Source organism: Eptatretus burgeri, chromosome 15, assembly GCF_056783735.1.
Source record: "Eptatretus burgeri isolate ZD-2024b chromosome 15, Ebu_testis_v1, whole genome shotgun sequence".
Classification (NCBI taxonomy): domain Eukaryota; kingdom Metazoa; phylum Chordata; class Myxini; order Myxiniformes; family Myxinidae; genus Eptatretus; species Eptatretus burgeri.
Genome location: NC_140975.1, coordinates 46900266 through 46918736, shown reverse-complemented (window position 1 = coordinate 46918736; position 18471 = coordinate 46900266). Strand labels below are relative to the sequence as shown.

At 43.6% G+C, this 18471-nt stretch overlaps 1 protein-coding gene across 10 annotated transcripts in view; it reads left to right on the top strand.

The window, feature by feature from the left end:
• The first annotated feature begins 11703 nt into the window (after positions 1 to 11703).
• The window catches only part of EPN2 (epsin 2), a 42620-nt gene continuing 35852 nt past the window's right edge, over positions 11704 to 18471 (top strand). For 4 of the 10 annotated variants that reach the window (XM_085858405.1, XM_085858401.1, XM_085858402.1 and 1 more), the window contains exons 1-4: positions 11704 to 11882; positions 12524 to 12888; positions 17732 to 18098; positions 18338 to 18447. In XM_085858405.1, coding sequence (XP_085714531.1) covers positions 12661 to 12888; positions 17732 to 18098; positions 18338 to 18447 — 705 coding nt within the window. In that variant the 5' untranslated portion in view covers positions 11704 to 11882; positions 12524 to 12660. Of the gene's footprint in view, positions 12129 to 12523; positions 12889 to 17682; positions 18099 to 18337; positions 18448 to 18471 lie in introns of those variants that run through there. The other 6 variants (XM_085858403.1, XM_085858404.1, XM_085858400.1 and 3 more) reach the window with 4 other exon arrangements.

Genomic DNA, 18471 nt, shown 5'->3' with positions numbered 1-18471 from the left:
CCCGTCGCCCTGAGCGAGTGGTTCGCCCCCGTCGCCCTGAGCGAGTGGTTCGCGCCCCGTCGCCCTGAGCGAGTGGTTCGCGCCCCGTCGCCCTGAGCGAGTGGTTCGCGCCCCGTCGCCCTGAGCGAGTGGTTCGCGCCCCGTCGCCCTGAGCGAGTGGTTCGCGCCCCGTCGCCCTGAGCGAGTGGTTCGCGCCCCGTCGCCCTGAGCGAGTGGTTCGCGCCCGTCGCCCTGAGCGAGTGGTTCGCGCCCGTCGCCCTGAGCGAGTGGTTCGCGCCCCGTCGCCCTGAGCGAGTGGTTCGCGCCCCGTCGCCCTGAGCGAGTGGTTCGCGCCCCGTCGCCCTGAGCGAGTGGTTCGCGCCCCGTCGCCCTGAGCGAGTGGTTCGCGCCCCGTCGCCCTGAGCGAGTGGTTCGCGCCCCGTCTCCCTGAGCGAGTGGTTCGCGCCCCGTCGCCCTGAGCGAGTGGTTCGCGCCCCGTCGCCCTGAGCGAGTGGTTCGCGCCCCGTCTCCCTGAGCGAGTGGTTCGCGCCCCGTCGCCCTGAGCGAGTGGTTCGCGCCCCGTCGCCCTGAGCGAGTGGTTCGCGCCCCGTCTCCCTGAGCGAGTGGTTCGCGCCCCGTCGCCCTGAGCGAGTGGTTCGCGCCCCGTCGCCCTGGCCCCTGAGCGAGTGGTTCACGCCCCGTCGCTCTGAGAGTGGTTCGCGTCCCGTCGCCCTGAGCGAGTGGTCCGCGCCCCGTCGCCCTGAGCGAGTGGTCCGCGCCCCGTCGCCCTGAGCGAGTGGTCCGCGCCCCGTCGCCCTGAGCGAGTGGTCCGCGCCCCGTCGCCCTGAGCGAGTGGTCCGCGCCCCGTCGCCCTGAGCGAGTGGTCCGCGCCCCGTCGCCCTGAGCGAGTGGTCCGCGCCCCGTCGCCCTGAGCGAGTGGTCCACGCCCCGTCGCCCTAAGCGAGTGGTTCGTGCCCCGTCACCCTGAGTGAGTCAGTTAGCCTGGTGTTGGCTCAGTGGCTATGTTGGCTGGCTTGACATCTTAAGGCCCTAAGTTTGAGCCCCATTGGCAACTGAATGAACACCAGGTGGGGTATACTCCGCTTGTCAGTGCGAATAGTTGCGCCCAAACAAAATGATAGCTACCCGGCACATACGCAATAAGAAGAAGAAAATGAAGCAAGTCTTTCCTGCTCCGTCATTCTGAGCAAGTTGTTCCTGCTCCGTCATTCTGAGCAAGTTGTTCCTGCTCCGTCATTCTGAGCGAGTTGTTCCTGCTCCTTCATCCTGAGCGAGTTGTTCCTGCTCCGTCATCCTGAGCGAGTTATTCTTGCTCCGTCATCCTGAGCGAGTTGTTCCTGCTCCGTCATTCTGAGCGAGTTGTTCCTGCTCTGTCATCCTGAGAGAGTTGTTCCTGCTCCGTCATTCTGAGCGAGTTGTTCCTGCTCCGTCATTCTGAGCGAGTTGTTCCTGCTCCGTCATTCTCAGCGAGTTGTTCCTGCTCCGTCATTCTGAGCGAGTTGTTCCTGCTCCGTCATCCTGAGAGAGTTGTTCCTGCTCCGTCATCCTGAGAGAGTTGTTCCTGCTCCGTCATCCTGAGAGAGTTGTTCCTGCTCCGTCATTCTGAGCGAGTTGTTCCTGCTCCGTCATTCTCAGCGAGTTGTTCCTGCTCCGTCATTCTGAGCGAGTTGTTCCTGCTCCGTCATTCTGAGCGAGTTGTTCCTGCTCCGTCATTCTCAGCGAGTTGTTCCTGCTCCGTCATTCTGAGCGAGTTGTTCTTGCTCCATCATTCTGAGCGAGTTGTTCCTGCTCCGTCATTCTGAGCGAGTTGTTCCTGCTCCGTCATTCTGAGCGAGTTGTTCGTTCTGTGACATTCTGAGCGAGTCGTTTGTGATGAGCACAATCCCTACTGCATGATAAATTACAAGGTACGGAGGGAGATGTAGAATGTGTTGAAATGTTACAAGGAGGTATACAAACAGAAAATGAAGGCAGCCCCTCAAGTGTCCATTCTGAAGTTCTTCAAAGAAAATAAATCCCAAGTGAATCAGCCTCCATTTCATCTTCGGAGCCTTCAACCTCAACTGGACAGCCTGCCACACCTGAATAAGCTTGCCACAAGTAATATGTACTGTATCCAACCCAAATCATGACAACACTTATTAAAAAGTAATTCATTTTAATATTTTTATTTGTTGTATGTTTATTTTCACATCGTTTCCTGATTTTTTGCCCCTCCTCACTTCCCCACCACTCGATGTTCCCTCTCCCCCCCCCCACTGCCTCGCTCCTCCACCCCTCCTCGGTCTCCCTACCTCCTTGCTCCTCCACCCCCCTCTCTGCCCCCCCTTTTTTTGTCTGCCACCCCCTCAGTAAACCCGTCGTCCCGACGGTGGTTATCTCCGTAAGGATCCTCCCCTCAAACTGCCTTCCCTTGATGTCTCTGGACGTGTCCAGATGGTGGTTATGTCTGGTTGAACCCTCCCTTCATGCTGCTTTCCCTTTTCGCACACCTCGCTCCCCTTCCTCGCTCCCTCTCCCTCCTCGCCCTCTCTCCCTCCTCTCACCCTACCCTTCCTCCTCCCCCCCCCTTAATATTACCATTAGCGAAACAACGGGTTGTATTTGCAGGAAATATATACATATATATATATATATATATATATATATATATATATATATATATATATATATATATATATATATATATATTGTTGCGGATTCGCGCCCGCCGGCGTGCTGACGGCCACGTAACTCAAATCGCGGCACGTCGCCCACCGGACGGACAATCCAGTCGTGACCCTCTCGGACTAACGCCGGGAACCAGTCACGGGTGGACCTTTCGGTCTCACCGCGATCGAGCCAATCAGCCCCCGCGTGGGATAGGGTTGCTCGCCAAATTCGACCTACCTAAGTACCCACGCGGAGGGTAGACCGGGCGATCGCACCTCGCCGCAGGTCGACTTCGGACACGGGCCAATTAAGCGACCCGTTCCGTACTATCAGAATAACCGAGCGGTGTTATCGTCGACCTCGACGGTTCGATTAATTATCGGGCGTATTCAGTCCACTACCAACCCTTTACGTGAAGCAAGATGAGGATTCAATGAAGGAAATGACGAAGGGAAGCGGGAAACAGTTCAACACAAAGCACATTTATTCGCGATGAACGGAAAGCGCACATATACAATTCCACCAAAAGCACACAGAAAAGAAAAAAACACAATGCAATTTACACAAAAAGCAAATGCGACAATGCAGATCTACTACCGATTACACGAGCACATGGCAACACTTATACAATTTTACTTCACAGACGGCGCCGACAACACATACCCAAAACCAAGGAAAAGAATACCCTCAAGGATGAGGCGGGCCTGAGGCCGAGACCGGGTCGGGCCTACCCGTCTGGTGATGAGACGCGGAGCGGCGATGGTGCCTCAACTCCGCGGGCCTCGCGGGCAGTGTCTGGTAGGGGGTGGGAAAGGGGCCCCCTTGGTCGCACTATCTCAGCGCGGGGGGAAACAGGAGGGGGTTGCTGATGCTCGGGGTATAGAGGATTTTTATTGTCCCGCGACGAGCGTCTCCACCTCGGCCAGGTCGCGCTGTCGGCCTCCCTCGGGTGCAGCTCCCTGCACGACGCGAGCACCCCCTCGTCTGCCCTCGCCGCCTCTCCACAGCTCCGTCCCCTCCGTTCCGACTCCAACGCACACGACGACCAGCTCCTTCTTGCCAACTCCACCGCCCGCGAAGTCTTGACTCTCTGTTCTCGACTCTCCTACTCTACTACTCTCTCGACTGACGAACACGGTCGCTTTTTATCAGCCCCGTGGCTTCGCCCTCTCATCTTTGACCCCCTCCCTTCGACCTTTCACCTCGCTCCCCATTGGCCCGAGAAAAAGTGGGCGTGAATGCTTTTTGATCCATAAATTTGCATATATCGATCGCCCTCCAACGCCCTGGGGGCGGGGCCAAATCGCCCCTTGCTCACCGATTGGACGGAACAAAAGTGGGCGTGTGTCGTTTTTGATCCGTTTTTGAAGCACAAAATCCGTGATTTTGTACACGCTGTTCGGCGCGCGCCCTGCACGAGTCCAACACCGGTACCCACAGGCGGCGCAAGAACGGTGGCGATGCGACGGTTGCGAGGTGTGACGTGAAGGTCGTGGCGGTTGTGGTGAAGCGGCGTTGTGGTTGGTGGTTGATGTTGTGGTTGTGGTGGTAATCATGGCGGTTGGTCCAAAATAAAGATAGCAAAAGAAAAACGGCTATCCTGAAGAGTCGCAGCACGCATGAATGACATGTATTCCCACTAGACAACGGGTTTGGGCCTAACTACACATGTACTTACCGAGATACCTCACCTAAGGGACCTGAATGGTGGTTTGCGAATTTGGTAACCACAACAATATATATATATATATATATATATATATATATATATATATATATATATATATATATATAACCGTCTGGACACGTCCAGAGACATCAAGGGAAGGCAGTTTGAGGGGAGGATCCTTATGGAGATATATACATATATATATATATATATATATATATATGTATATACATATATGTATATATATATATATATATATGTATATGTATATATATATATGTGTATATATATATATATATATATATGTATATATATATATGTATATATATATATATGTATATATATATATATATATATATATATATATATATATATATATATATATATATATATATATATATATATATATATATATATATATATATATATATATATATATATATATATATATATATATATATATATATATATATATATATATATATATATATATATATATATATATATATATATATATATATATATATATATATATATATATATATATATATATATATATATATATATATATATATATATATATATATATATATATATATATATATATATATATATATATATATATATATATATATATATATATATATATATATATATATATATGTATATATATATATATATATATATATATATATATATATATATATATATATATATATATATATATATATATATATATATATATATATATATATATATATATATATATATATATATATATATATATATATATATATATATATATATATATATATATATATATATATATATATATATATATATATATATATATATATATATATATATATATATATATATATATATATATATATATATATATATATATATATATATATATATATATATATATATATATATATATATATATATATATATATATATATATATATATATATATATATATATATATATATATATATATATATATATATATATATATATATATATATATATATATATATATATATATATATATATATATATATATATATATATATATATATATATATATATATATATATATATATATATATATATATATATATATATATATATATATATATATATATATATATATATATATATATACATATATATATATATATATATATATATATATATATATATATATATATATATATATATATATATATATATATATATATATATATATACATATATATATATATATATATATATATATATATATATATATATATATATATATATATATATATATATATATATATATATATATATATATATATATATATATATATATATATATATACATATATATATATATATATATATATACATATATATATATATATATATATATATATATATATACATATATATATATATATATATATATATATATATATATATATATATACATACATATATATATATATATATATATATATACATACATATATATATATATATATATATATATATACATACATATATATATATATATATATATATATATACATATATATATATATATATATATATATATATATATATATATATATATATATATATATATATATATATATATATATATATATATATATATATATATATATATATATATATACATATATATATATATATATACATATATATATATATACATATATATATATATATACATACATATATATGTTGATGACATTTTAACTTTGAGTCTCGGATGGCATGTGACAATTTCTAGGCATGGCTCAACACTCTCCATCCAGCGCTGAAGTTTACCACGGAACTGCAATTGTCAAACACGTTACCATTTTTGGACGTGTTGGTTGATAGATCCAACCTTGGTTTCACAACATCCGTCTACCGGAAGCCGACTTTCACAGGGCAGTATACTCGCTGGGACTCCTACAGCTCCACGAGATACAAAATTGCCTTGATCAATATCCTGATTAACAGAGCACAGAGCATTTGTTCACCTTGTAATCTTCCAGCTGAAATTGACAAAATCATGAATATACTCGGTGAGAATGGTTATCCTGAGCATATAGTGAAGAGATACATACACAAGTTTCTAAACACGACAAAAGATCGGAAGATTGTTCCGGACAAATGTCCAGTCTATATCAGGATGCCCTGGAAAGGGCAATCATCACGAAGGTTTGAAGTACAAATCAAACATATTGTGTCCAACATGTTTCTGGCTTTGCAACCCCGAGTAATCTTTACCTCTCGCCGTTTGCTGACGTCAGTCAACAAGGATGTGCTACCCACCTCACAAACCAGCAATGTTATGTATGAGTTTAAGTGCCGATGTGAAGCTTGGTACGTGGGCCGCACAACACTAAGATTGGCTGATCGGATCAAACAACACATCCCCTTGTCGATTCGAATAAAGATTGTGAGGGTTAGAACACAACCAGTGCGAGCATGTAGAAATATCCAGCAACCACCGGCCACTGAACCTGCTTCATCTGCCATTGCTCAGCACCTGGTTGCCAACCCTATCTGTACAGACCAGTACAATGCAGATATGTTCAGGATATTGAGCCGAGGTCGGAGCTCGTTTCATTTACGTATGTTGGAAGCAACCTTCATCCTTACCACCGATCCAATATTACGTCGTCAAAAGGAATTTGTACGATCTCTGTGTCTCTTTCAGCATGGAAATATCAAGCGAAGTACGGTAACAAATGGTGAATGGACCTTTGGGGAAACGCATCCCCCCTCTCTCCAGGATGTGGTTGCAAATGTCAATCATTGACGAACTCTGCTCCAGCCAATGGGAGCTCAAGGTGAAGATGATGAGCCGACCAATGGGCATTCGGATTAACCGTGACGTCATTACGGTTGAACCAATCAGTGTCTACCTTATTGAGACCTGCGTATAAAGCAGGCGCCTTCACTTCCAACTTCACTTTCTGCGATTTTTACCCTGAAGAGTGCAGCACGAAAAGCTTCGGTCACTATTATGTCGTGTTTGTTTGTATCCATATTAAAGTTCTGTAGTACCAAACATCTGTTTATACATATACTGTGTGTACATATAGCCGTGGAGTGATCGAGTGGCAGTAAGAAAGCCATTGCTAAGATATATATTTACATATAGATATATTTTGTTACGAATCTGGAAACCATGCGCACTCAACATTCAGGTCCCAAAGTTAGTTATGCCGGTAAGTACGTGTGAGACAGGTCCCTTCCTCTTGTCTAGTAGGAGAGTCGAATATGTGCATTGTGATGTTTTTTTTTATAGTAAGGTTATTACATCTCACCACCTGCCCATCACCACCGTTGGCTGCTCGTACCTTGACTTGCCGAGAGGGGGGCCTCGCGGTCCCAGTCCTTGGCTTCCACGAACGTTCCACACACAATCGTGGCTTCACCACCATCCACCTTCCTCAAACACGCGTGGAGGGGAGGGGCGGCTTTCTCCTGGCATGGCCGAATCTCTGCCCAAGAAGGCTATGCCCGTAGGATCCTGGCCAATTAGGGACAGACAGTGAGATGATTCTCGCCAAGGCCCTGCCCCGTGTGGGAGGAGATATATCTCCGAGCACGTTCTGAGAGGGGGTGGAGATCTGGAGTTCCTGAGCGATTACGAGTTGGTTGACGGTGGTTGGGCTGGAAGGGGAGTGAACCGGCCTGTTCGTGGAGCTTTGGAGGCTCCTGTCCATGACCCTGATCTCCGACGGGGGCTCCGATTGCTCCACGCGGCTGCCGCCACGAGCTACGAGTCCCACACGTGCGAATGGGACAAGGCCGACGACCTGTGGCAGGTGCCGTATTACCGAGTACTCCCTTCCCTCTGACGACCAGGTACAAGCCGAACTCTGACCCCCAGCTCATCTCACTCATCGGCTGGAGGGTCAAATAAAGAACCTTGGGTTTTCTTTTCATTTGTATGTGCGTCTGAGTGTGCTGGGCCCATCTTGTAAGTAAAACTGCATAAGTGTTTTTGCCCAATGTAAATACTTGCATTGAATATTCACTTTAAGTCTCGTTTCTCTTGTCTCTTATTTACTGTCAATAAATTTATTAGAAATGTTCCCAATCCATTTCTGTCCCTTCTTGTATTGGTCCAGCATGGTTCGTATCTGAGTTTAGACGGGGTTTCATCCCCGGTAATCGGTACATCGTAGCCGGAAGGTCCTGGGCAGGCCCGCTCGACTGCATCCGAGCCGCAGTTGGTAGGTGGAAGTTGGTACTCTACCGTAGTTGGCAGAGTGATCCAGTTCGGGCAAGGCGTACCGAGGGCGTGGTTCCCCGGTAGTCGAAACCGCGTGGTTCATTAGGTAAATTGATTCTAGACAAGAAGACCCATTGCTACGCGGTTGAGGTATTGGCGTCTACGGTCGGTTAAGCGACCCGCCGTGGCACGGAATTATCCGTGAGCGACGGCCTACAATTCCGGGGAATCTCGTGGGAGACGTCGTAACTTCCCCCACCTAGCGGTCGCTCTCCCCACTGGACCCTGGCCCGCAACAATATATATATATATATATATATATATATATATATATATATATATATATATATATATACATTAAACGGGTGTCCCATCTGTCAACATTACTTGGTGGACGTTAAAGATCCCACGGTTTTCTTCGCAAAGAGTCGGTGAGCTATCGCCGGTACCATGAACAAATTGCTGCGCTAACTTTTTGAATGTCAGGCATGGCCAGCCGGTTCGTGTAGACTCTGGCTAAGCTTCCTCCCCCCGATCCCACAAGAAAGGTGGGATAATCGTGTCCGTTAAAGAAGTGCAATGGAAATGTAAACAAAGCTTAGCAAATTGTGTACTATTTATGAGTATCTGCTTGAAGAACTTTGTGTGCCTGACGGATATTCTGACGGTGTGTAAAATATGTATTCCCGTTTTATTTGCAACACAAACCTCAAATCGTGAACAAAAAAGATGAACATATAAAGTGTTTCCAAACCATGACTGGGTCCTTATGCGGGCTGTCATCATTTTTCCCTGTAAAGTGCTCTCCAGCACATGCCGTGTCCACATTGTACATGTGTCTTGTCCTTCAAAGTCACATATACTTGTAACACGGCGATGCAGATGTATCACGTATGAACCACATTTTGTCCTGACAATTGGTATTGTTAATAATTTTAAAACTATATGATTAATTACATGTGTAAGGGGCATGGGGGAGAAGAAAGAAAGAAGAGGTATACAAGTGTAACCAAAAAAGAAACTTGGGTTAGGGTGATCACTCCTTGAGGAATAGTGCAGCGGATTGTTGAGGTTGGGATTGTGTGCGCTTGATCGCTTTGATGTCATATTTGGTTACCTGTTTGGCTTGTTGGCCACGTGTGTTGGCCACGTGTGGAGTTAGACGAGTACACCCACTACACTAACGACCCAGGAAAAAGTTTGTGAAGATGAAAAACCTCAAATCCGAATGGACACTTACCTTTCTTGGATAGCTCATTTATTAATGTCATTATTATTAGTATTATTTTAACACTATTTCCATGAAATGTGGAAATTGCTAATCCAGTTTAGCATTTCCTTGCAATGACTCGAAAGCTGCTTTAATATTTAAAGGTGAATGGAGAAACACTCATTCCATACATTTCCTCATTTCCTCGTCATTTTCCACTTTCACTCGTCCTTTTCCTTGCATCTCATTCGATTCAGTTTTGTGACGGTTGGTAGTATGACATCAATAATTGGCACGTGCGTTGTGGCTGAGGCGAGATGGGAAGATTTCCTCTTGACCTCATGCTGGATGACGAAACTTGTGACGTCACCACCGATGATTACATGCCAGCGTTTACGCAAATTGACGTGGAAAAGGTTTTATTTTTCAAATACAATTTTTTTAGATTTTCGTAGAGGATCTCTAAGTCTTACTCACGTTGTTGTTCTTCATCTTCTTCTTGTGGACTTTTTTTGTTTCACAGCCTACAGTTTTCATCGAAACTTCCTGAAACTTGGCATATGTATGTAAAAATACCCTGCGCAGACAGTAACCATCTCCGATTTTGAAAATTCCTCCGAGAAAAAAAAAAGTTATGACGTCAAAATATCTCCGCTCATGGAAATCACCTAAAAAAATTATCTCAAACTAGGCAAGCTTTTGAATTTTGTTTGTGGGAATCGGACAGGGCATTAGCAGAGATGAATTACCTCACATATGATGTATCACTATGACGTCATATCAATTTTATGACGTCATTCCTATTTTTTGACATTTTTTTGTTTCACAACCCAGAGTTTTCATCGGATCTTCGTGAAACTTGCCATGTATGTGCAGAAAGCCCACGTGCAGGCAGTAACCATCTCCGATTTTGGAAATTCTTCCTAGAAAAAACGTTGACGTCATAATATCGCCGCTAATGGAAATCGCCTATAGCATTATCTCCGAAACAAGGCAAGCTGTTTGAATTTTGTTTGCGGGAATCAAGCCGAGCATTAGCACAGACAATTTATCGCAAACCTCATACACCACAATGACGTCATATTCGTTTTTTATGACGTCATCATTAATAGGACGAGGATCTTCGCTCATTTGAGCTTGTTTTTTTTTAATCACCCTGTATCATTTATATGCTCTATTCCGCTTTACCGACCATAAAACTCCCCAATCCATTGATTTAATGGTCCACGGCACATTGCCTGAGTTTTGTCTCCAAAGTTTCCGTTTAAATAAATCTCCGGCCTTGCAAATGAACCACTTTTTCATGATCCAATCCGATCTGATGTGATGTTCGGCGGTTTGAAATGACGTCGTAATTTAATAGGCTGTTACGTAATAATGACGTTTCGTAACGAACACATGACTGATCAGCATCACGACTCACGAGCACCAGGACTCTGGGATTTGCTTTCAGGAGCGTCGTCCGTCCCCCAAATCTTCCCACGAGGTGAACACATAACAATGGGTTTTCGATGTGGAATTGGTTTTATTCTCGTGGTGATTTAAAGCCTCCCGGCAGACGTCCTTAGTCAATACTGTTAATTCGGAATGGATCGTTTATTATTGTGAAAATAGGACCGGAGAAACATCCCACGAAAAACTCTTTATTAAAATCCGATTTTATTTTATTTTTTATTTTTTTAAAGTTCAAGAAGTACCGTTTGGTCCGTGTCGCATAATTTACATTCAGGAAGAGTGTGATTCGGGGTTTTTATGAGGAAGAAGCATCTCGGAACGAACCAAATGAGCCGTGAGGGGAGGGGGGTGTTTGTTGAACGACGCCGCGGATTTTGATGCTCCCACCAAAGAGCAATCGAAAGAAAGCAACAATGTGATATAATCTCATGAATGTTGATCGTGGTGTGTTCGTATGAAGTCATACCGCGGGCTTGTTCGATCATCTTTTCAGCTTTTTTAAAAACTCGGTGACATTTTTACTCCCCCAATACACCGCCCAGTTGAAGCCGCCATGGGGACGGTCGGCCGCCATCTTGCGCGATCCGCCGCCGCCCGTTTGTTTTCCGTTTCCGAGGAGTTGACCGCTTCCAAGTGATGAAGAGGTTTGAGACCCGATTTTATCGCTTCTTTCGACAAGGACTCGTTTTCTGTCGCTTCATGCGTCTCCTCGGCTGCTCGGATACCTCGGGCCTGGCTTGGCTCGAGCGCTTCATTGCTTTTTTTGGTGTCTCCCTCTCGACGAGTCTCTCAGTAAACGATCTCCAAGGTCGATTCTCATAGATCGTTAATGTCGTTAATATAAAATACCTCGCCTTGTATTTCCGAGTCTTTCGGTGTCACTTGTACGAGTAAGTTAAGCATTCGTACTCGTTTCGAAATGGTTGAGATTTTTCTTCTTGGTTTTTCTTTACCTGTCACTTACTGTGCTGTCATTTACAAACGGGAACCCAACACCGGGCGCGCTCTTCGTGTCGAGTATCTAAACATGTGAAGGGCATTACAGAGAGGCCTGGGCTCTTTTGGTGAAGTTTGTGTATTTATTCAAGTTGTTGCCATTACCTAAAGTTGGCGGTGTGAACTTGTGCTTCCTTGTGACGTATGATTTTCCTTGTGACTTCTTTGTGACGTGTGATTTCCTTGTGACTTCTTTGTGATGTGTGATTTCCTTGTGACGTGTGATTTCCTTGTGACGTATGATTTTCCTTGTGACTTCTTTGTGACGTGTGATTTCCTTGCGTCACAGTTGGTAACCCAAGCACCTTGGTGTCGACCGAGAAGGTCATCCGCTGTGGAGGGTTCCGGGCCCGCCACACCTTTGGCTGACGAACGTTGCTGGAAGGTCTTTCTCTGAGGTTTGTGTCACCGCAGCACTTCACCACCATGGCTACTTCGTCGTTGCGTCGTCAGATGAAGAACATCGTCAATAACTTCTCGGAGGCCGAGGTGAAGGTTCGCGAGGCCACGTCAAACGACCCCTGGGGACCTTCGAGCTCGCTCATGTCCGAGATCGCCGACCTCACTTACAACAACGTCGCCTTTTCTGAAATTATGAGCATGATCTGGAAACGTTTGAACGACCATGGGAAGAACTGGCGACATGTTTACAAGGTATGTGAATGGGCCGGGCATTTTGAACCCGTCCAATTCCACCAGTTCCAAAAAATGTATAAACCTTGTATGGAGTGCAGATGTGTTTGAGATGAGCAATCCTTGCACGTTGTGCTGTGTGACCTGCTGGTGTTTGGAATCTGGTGTCCGGTGTTCGATGATGAGATGAAAACGCGTCGGTGGCAATTCGTGGTTCGAACCACCGTCGGTCATTTCCACGTCCTTTATGATCGGAAAATAACTGCAATATATGAACACACACACACACACACACACACACACACACACACACACACACACACACACACACACACACACACACACACACACCTTTTTAATTTTATTTTAATGCAGGATCTAAGGGTCATAGTGGAGCTGTCACACACCCATCTCGCACACATGGACACACCGCTAAATGCATGAGACGCGACACAGGACTGTAAGACGAGACAGACGCAGCCACTGCGCTTGCTGCAAGTGCCATCACTCCAGGGAACTATGGGTACCAGTGACGTCTCAACGGCACCACCTCTCTCGGCGGACCCGCCTCACCGCACCCACCAAGCATTTCCTAAGGAGGAATTTCCTCCTCTCCCATGGATGCCAACTTGTTGGGATTGTCGTGCTCTTATCCTTTTAAAATGCTAACCGTTGAGCAAGGAAGCAGCACGTAGCATTTTTAAGTCTTTGGTATGACTCGGGGGGGAGTTTGAACCGCCGACTTCCCAGAATCGGAGCGCATGCTCTCGAAGCATTACACCATCGAGTTTGATCGAGTACAATTCAGGTGATTGCAGGGTAAGGTTGAAGCAACTTGTCTTCTTGCCACAAACGTTCCCAAAACTGAAGTAAAAATAGACTTGTTTAGTGATAGCCACCAACTGAATGATTTCGTCGAGAACAATGCATTTTCACCATTCGTTTTTGTTTGTTTGTTTTTGTAATGGAATGATTTTTTTGTTTTTAATTTGGAAGGAGCTCAGCGACGAGGTGCTTACGAACGATGAGGGTTACGAGTGGTGAAACTTGCATTTGTAATGCCCCCAGATGCCATCAATTAACTGTCCTCTCTTTTTCGTATGTTTGTTTTGGTCTGGCTCCATGCCCACTTTCCTTTATTCTGTGCTTTTGTTCTTTCCGAGATGTATTTCAGAAATGGAAGCACCTCCTGGAACCATTGAATGACTAATTGTGCCCATGATGTCGTGGTTGTGTGTGTGTGTGTGTGTGTCACCATAATGTCATGTTAATTTAGGTGTACAAAGTATTGGAACAACAGTGTTCATTATTCAAAAAGTAAGACACATCAGATTTATGATTACCTCATTTTAGGTTTGTGCAAGTCAGCTGTGAAGATTTCTTATCATTTAACCTTTGAGTCCTGTGATTTGATGTTAACCTTTGCTTACAAAGCATGCGTGTGCGTGCGCAATATATTCCCGTCCCAGACCATTGTGAAAGATGACCTTTGATTCCAAACCCAGTTGAAATTGTGCAGCTCATCGATGAAGTGAAACCCTTGCTTTTGGCTTCCACAGTGGGTTTAGATCTGTATCTTGGTTGTTGTCCCGATGCTTAAATAAACTAAAGAGTTCATAAGAACACGGTACCGCATGCATGCAGTGTGACTTAAATTTAAAATTAAATAATAATTTTAACCACCGTTTAAAAAAAAAATCAAAAATCAAAAACTTTAGTGCTATTGAAATAGTTTAGAGGCAGTCCTGAATTCCACATTTATCCACCATGCCATTGAACCTTAATTTAAATTGAAGTACTGCAAAACTGGAGGTTCTTGTATGTATTATGATAGGTGATTTGTGTACTACGGTATTCAAATTTTAATGAAATTTAAAGAAACTAGTGCGGGTCCGTAGGTGAGTGCCAGTATGTGCAGTCCTCTCTCGCCCCCTCTCTCGCTCCCCTCTCTCGCTCCCCTCTCTCGCTCCCCTCTCTCGCTCCCCTCTCTCGCTCCCCTCTCTCGCTCCCCTCTCTCGCTCCCCTCTCTCGCTCCCCTCTCTCGCTCCCCTCTCTCGCTCCCCTCTCTCGCTCCCCTCTCTCGCTCCCCTCTCTCGCTCCCCTCTCTCGCTCCCCTCTCTCGCTCCCCTCTCTCTCTCCCCCCTCTCTCTCCCCCCTCTCCTGGCAAGTTTCAATCAGATCGGACCAGTGGTCGTTGAGAAACGGCAGTTGCAGACAGACAGACAGACAGACAGACAGACAGACACACACACACATTGCTGGAATTATAGATAGACTAGTACGTGCCCGTAAAAAAATATTCCAACAGCGAGCAAGAAACAACAACCACACAGGCTGTTTCTTCGCTCTCACGTGTCCGTACGTGCGTGGCGCGGAAGTTCGCATATCACAGTTACGATGATTCGCAATTTAGGTTTTAATAGCCAATTATTCAATTAGCGCCAACGTATTTTACCTTTTCGCAATGTCGTCGCAAGGAAAAACAAAAAGAGAAGAGAAGAGAGAAAAAAAATTACTTCCTGGTTCAGAGCATACCAGCACTCTGATGCTACCAAATTTATGCACCGTCTAATATGAAAACGATCATAACTTGGGGCATTGTGTTTATTTATAAATGCGCATAAGAAATTGAGAAATTATGAGAATACACTAAGTCATCACTCTCCAGAAGCCCGTACGTTGTAACCTGTGATGGGGAACGCGGCTGAGCTTCCCTTCCCCATCGGCCACACCCACGCCACAACATGTCTTGTCATTGGTTTGGTAAATAAATGGCCATAACTTGGGATGCACTTGTCCGATTAATATCAAACCTTGAAAAGTCACATATTCAGGTCCCCAGCAAAATATCTGGCAAGTTTCAATTAGATCGAGAAACAATGGTTGTCGAGAAACAGCGGGGACACACGCACGCACGCACGCACGCACACACACACACACAGATTGCTGGAATTATAGATAGGTAAAGATTGTAAAAGTCGTCAAAATAAACTGCCATTTCCCACAATGTCTGTAACACCACGCTATCTAACAGGTTACGTTAGTTATTCATGCTTGTCATATGTGTCCATTATGTCGTCCTTAAAAGCAGTAAGTTTCCTGTTTGTTTGGAATGATTTTCAATTTTGTTTGACTGACAGGCAGACAGAGTAAAAAAATATTCTCACTCCTCTCTGCGCATGTGCGATTGGGACGAATCAAATTTCGAGCCAACGTACGCTAAAACAAAATGCTTGTCTTTCTTTTCTTGTTCTGATTTGTGTTCACAATATAACATTCAATTTTAATAAGCTGTTCCTCGATCATAAATTGATAATACAGAGACTGATGGACACAAAATATTTGCTTAACCCAGGTTTTCACTTTGCGTGTGTGGGGTTTTAAAAAAACCCCAAAACTGTGGGATATTGTAATCAGCGACATCTGTCCATCCGTCACACTATCTCCTCCTAAACAGTTGTGCAGCAATTCATCGAACTTGATCGTTGTTATCACCATATGGTAAGAATGGGCGAGAGCAGTATCATTTTGGCCCTGCCCCCTGGGGTGGGGTAAAAAGTTAAATACCAGAAAATGCAATTACGGCCATATTTTAAAACATTTTGTAATGCAACTTTGTATATGCAATCAACATTGGGGGATGCATGAAATATTTAAAGATTTTGGATTTGACCCTAGGTTCATGCCAGAGGGTGTGGGGACTTGGGTTACAGAAGTCAAAATAGAAGATTTTTGAAACTCAAACTTTGATATTGGGTCATCCTTGTGGAATGTTTTAACATCTTTCAGCTTTGCTTCAGGTTGGAAGTGTGGGGATTTTTCGATGGCGCACCATTGTCTTTTGCTCTAGTTGCCCTCGCCAAACGAGAGGGAATTGCATTTGGGTCCATTTGTTTGTCCGCACAGAACTTTCATGTTTTTCTCTGCAACCGCTTGTCGGATTGAGACGAAATTGTCACCATTGGTGCGACTTCTCATGTAGAATATTTTAATGATAATTACGACGTCATAGGTGATGTCATATGACTGCAGTCGTGTTGGAAAAACCGAAAAACTTTAGACCTGTTTCTCTGAAACTGCACCAAGGAAAAAAATTAAAACTTGGCACATAGAAAGTACTCCTCATGAGGAACGAGTGTGATTTTAATTTTATTTTTGTATTTTTTAATGACGTCATAGGTACCATCGTTATGACGTCATATTGCATATGTAGAACGCTACATCCAATCAGTATGACAATCTTTGAGGGTCATCCATGGATAATATGGTGCACAAATTTTTTTGATGATGTCATCGGGCACGTGATGTGGCAGCCATATTATAAATTTTTTTATTTTTTTTTAAAGAACCTTCAAAAATCGTCTTCTCTGAAATGGCTGAACCGATCATCACTGCCAGCAGTTATAAAGTGGCAGTTCTAATCATGTCTCATTAATTACGTAACACGCCAGTACACAAACGCCACACAACACACCACACAAAACAAGTCCTGGTGAGGGTCGCAATCTCTGATTGCTCTTTTTCTTGTTACATATTGTATTCTGCTTTTATTGTTGAGATTATATATTAGTTTGAGGGCTTAAACCCAGAGCTATCAATCCAAAGGCTCTGAAGTTCCTCACCAATCTCCCCCACATCTTTTGTTACCCTGCTGCACAAGTACAATGACATGATGTAATACTTTTTTTTGAGAGAGAGAGGTGAACATATTGAGATGGTCCTCATTTTTTGCAAGAACAATGTTCTGCTTTTGTGTTGAAAAAGGTAAATTGCTATGAGCATGTAAAACTGTAAAAGGTGTTCTGGATTTTGCAGCTCTCTTAGCTGAAGTGGCTCAGCAAGTATGACTCTACGTTCCTCCCAGGCCTTAACGCTGCTGGATTACCTCATCAAAACGGGCTCGGATCGCGTTGCACAGCAATGCAAGGAAAACATATATGCGATTCAGACTCTCAAAGACTTCCAGTACGTGGATCGAGATAGCAAGGACCAAGGCGTCAATGTGCGTGAGAAATCCAAGCAACTCGTGGCACTCCTCCGAGATGAGGAGCGTCTGCGTTCAGAACGGGAACACGCCATGAAAACTAAGGAACGCCTTGCGCAAGGTGCGACGGGCTTGGGCAGCAACAATCGAGTGACCTTTGGTCGTGGTTCGAGCCAGCCAAACCTTTCGACCAGCTACTCGGACGAGTATGGGAAGGCTGGTGGCTCACCAGCATCCTACCATGGCTGTGAGTCATGCGTGACGGTGTTGCAGCTGTGTTTATGTGCTTGCCAAACAAATGAAGGAAACAAAAATAATTTTTGGCTTGATATTGTCATGAATTTATATTGTATTTTTACTCTTCGCAATGCCTGTGTGTTAAGGTTCATCTCCTGTTCAAAATGTCGTAAATTTCTCCTCCCTGGTTCCACTATCTGGAGATTCTATTCTTGCCCTATCGCTTCCTACCTGCAACTTTCCCTGCAGCTACCTCTCGCATCTCCTCAGATTTGGAGCAGGCCCGACCACAGACGAGTGGCGAAGAGGAACTGCAGCTTCAGCTTGCACTTGCCATGAGTCGTGAGGAGGCTGAACAGGTAAGGCGCGCGCTCATTATTGGG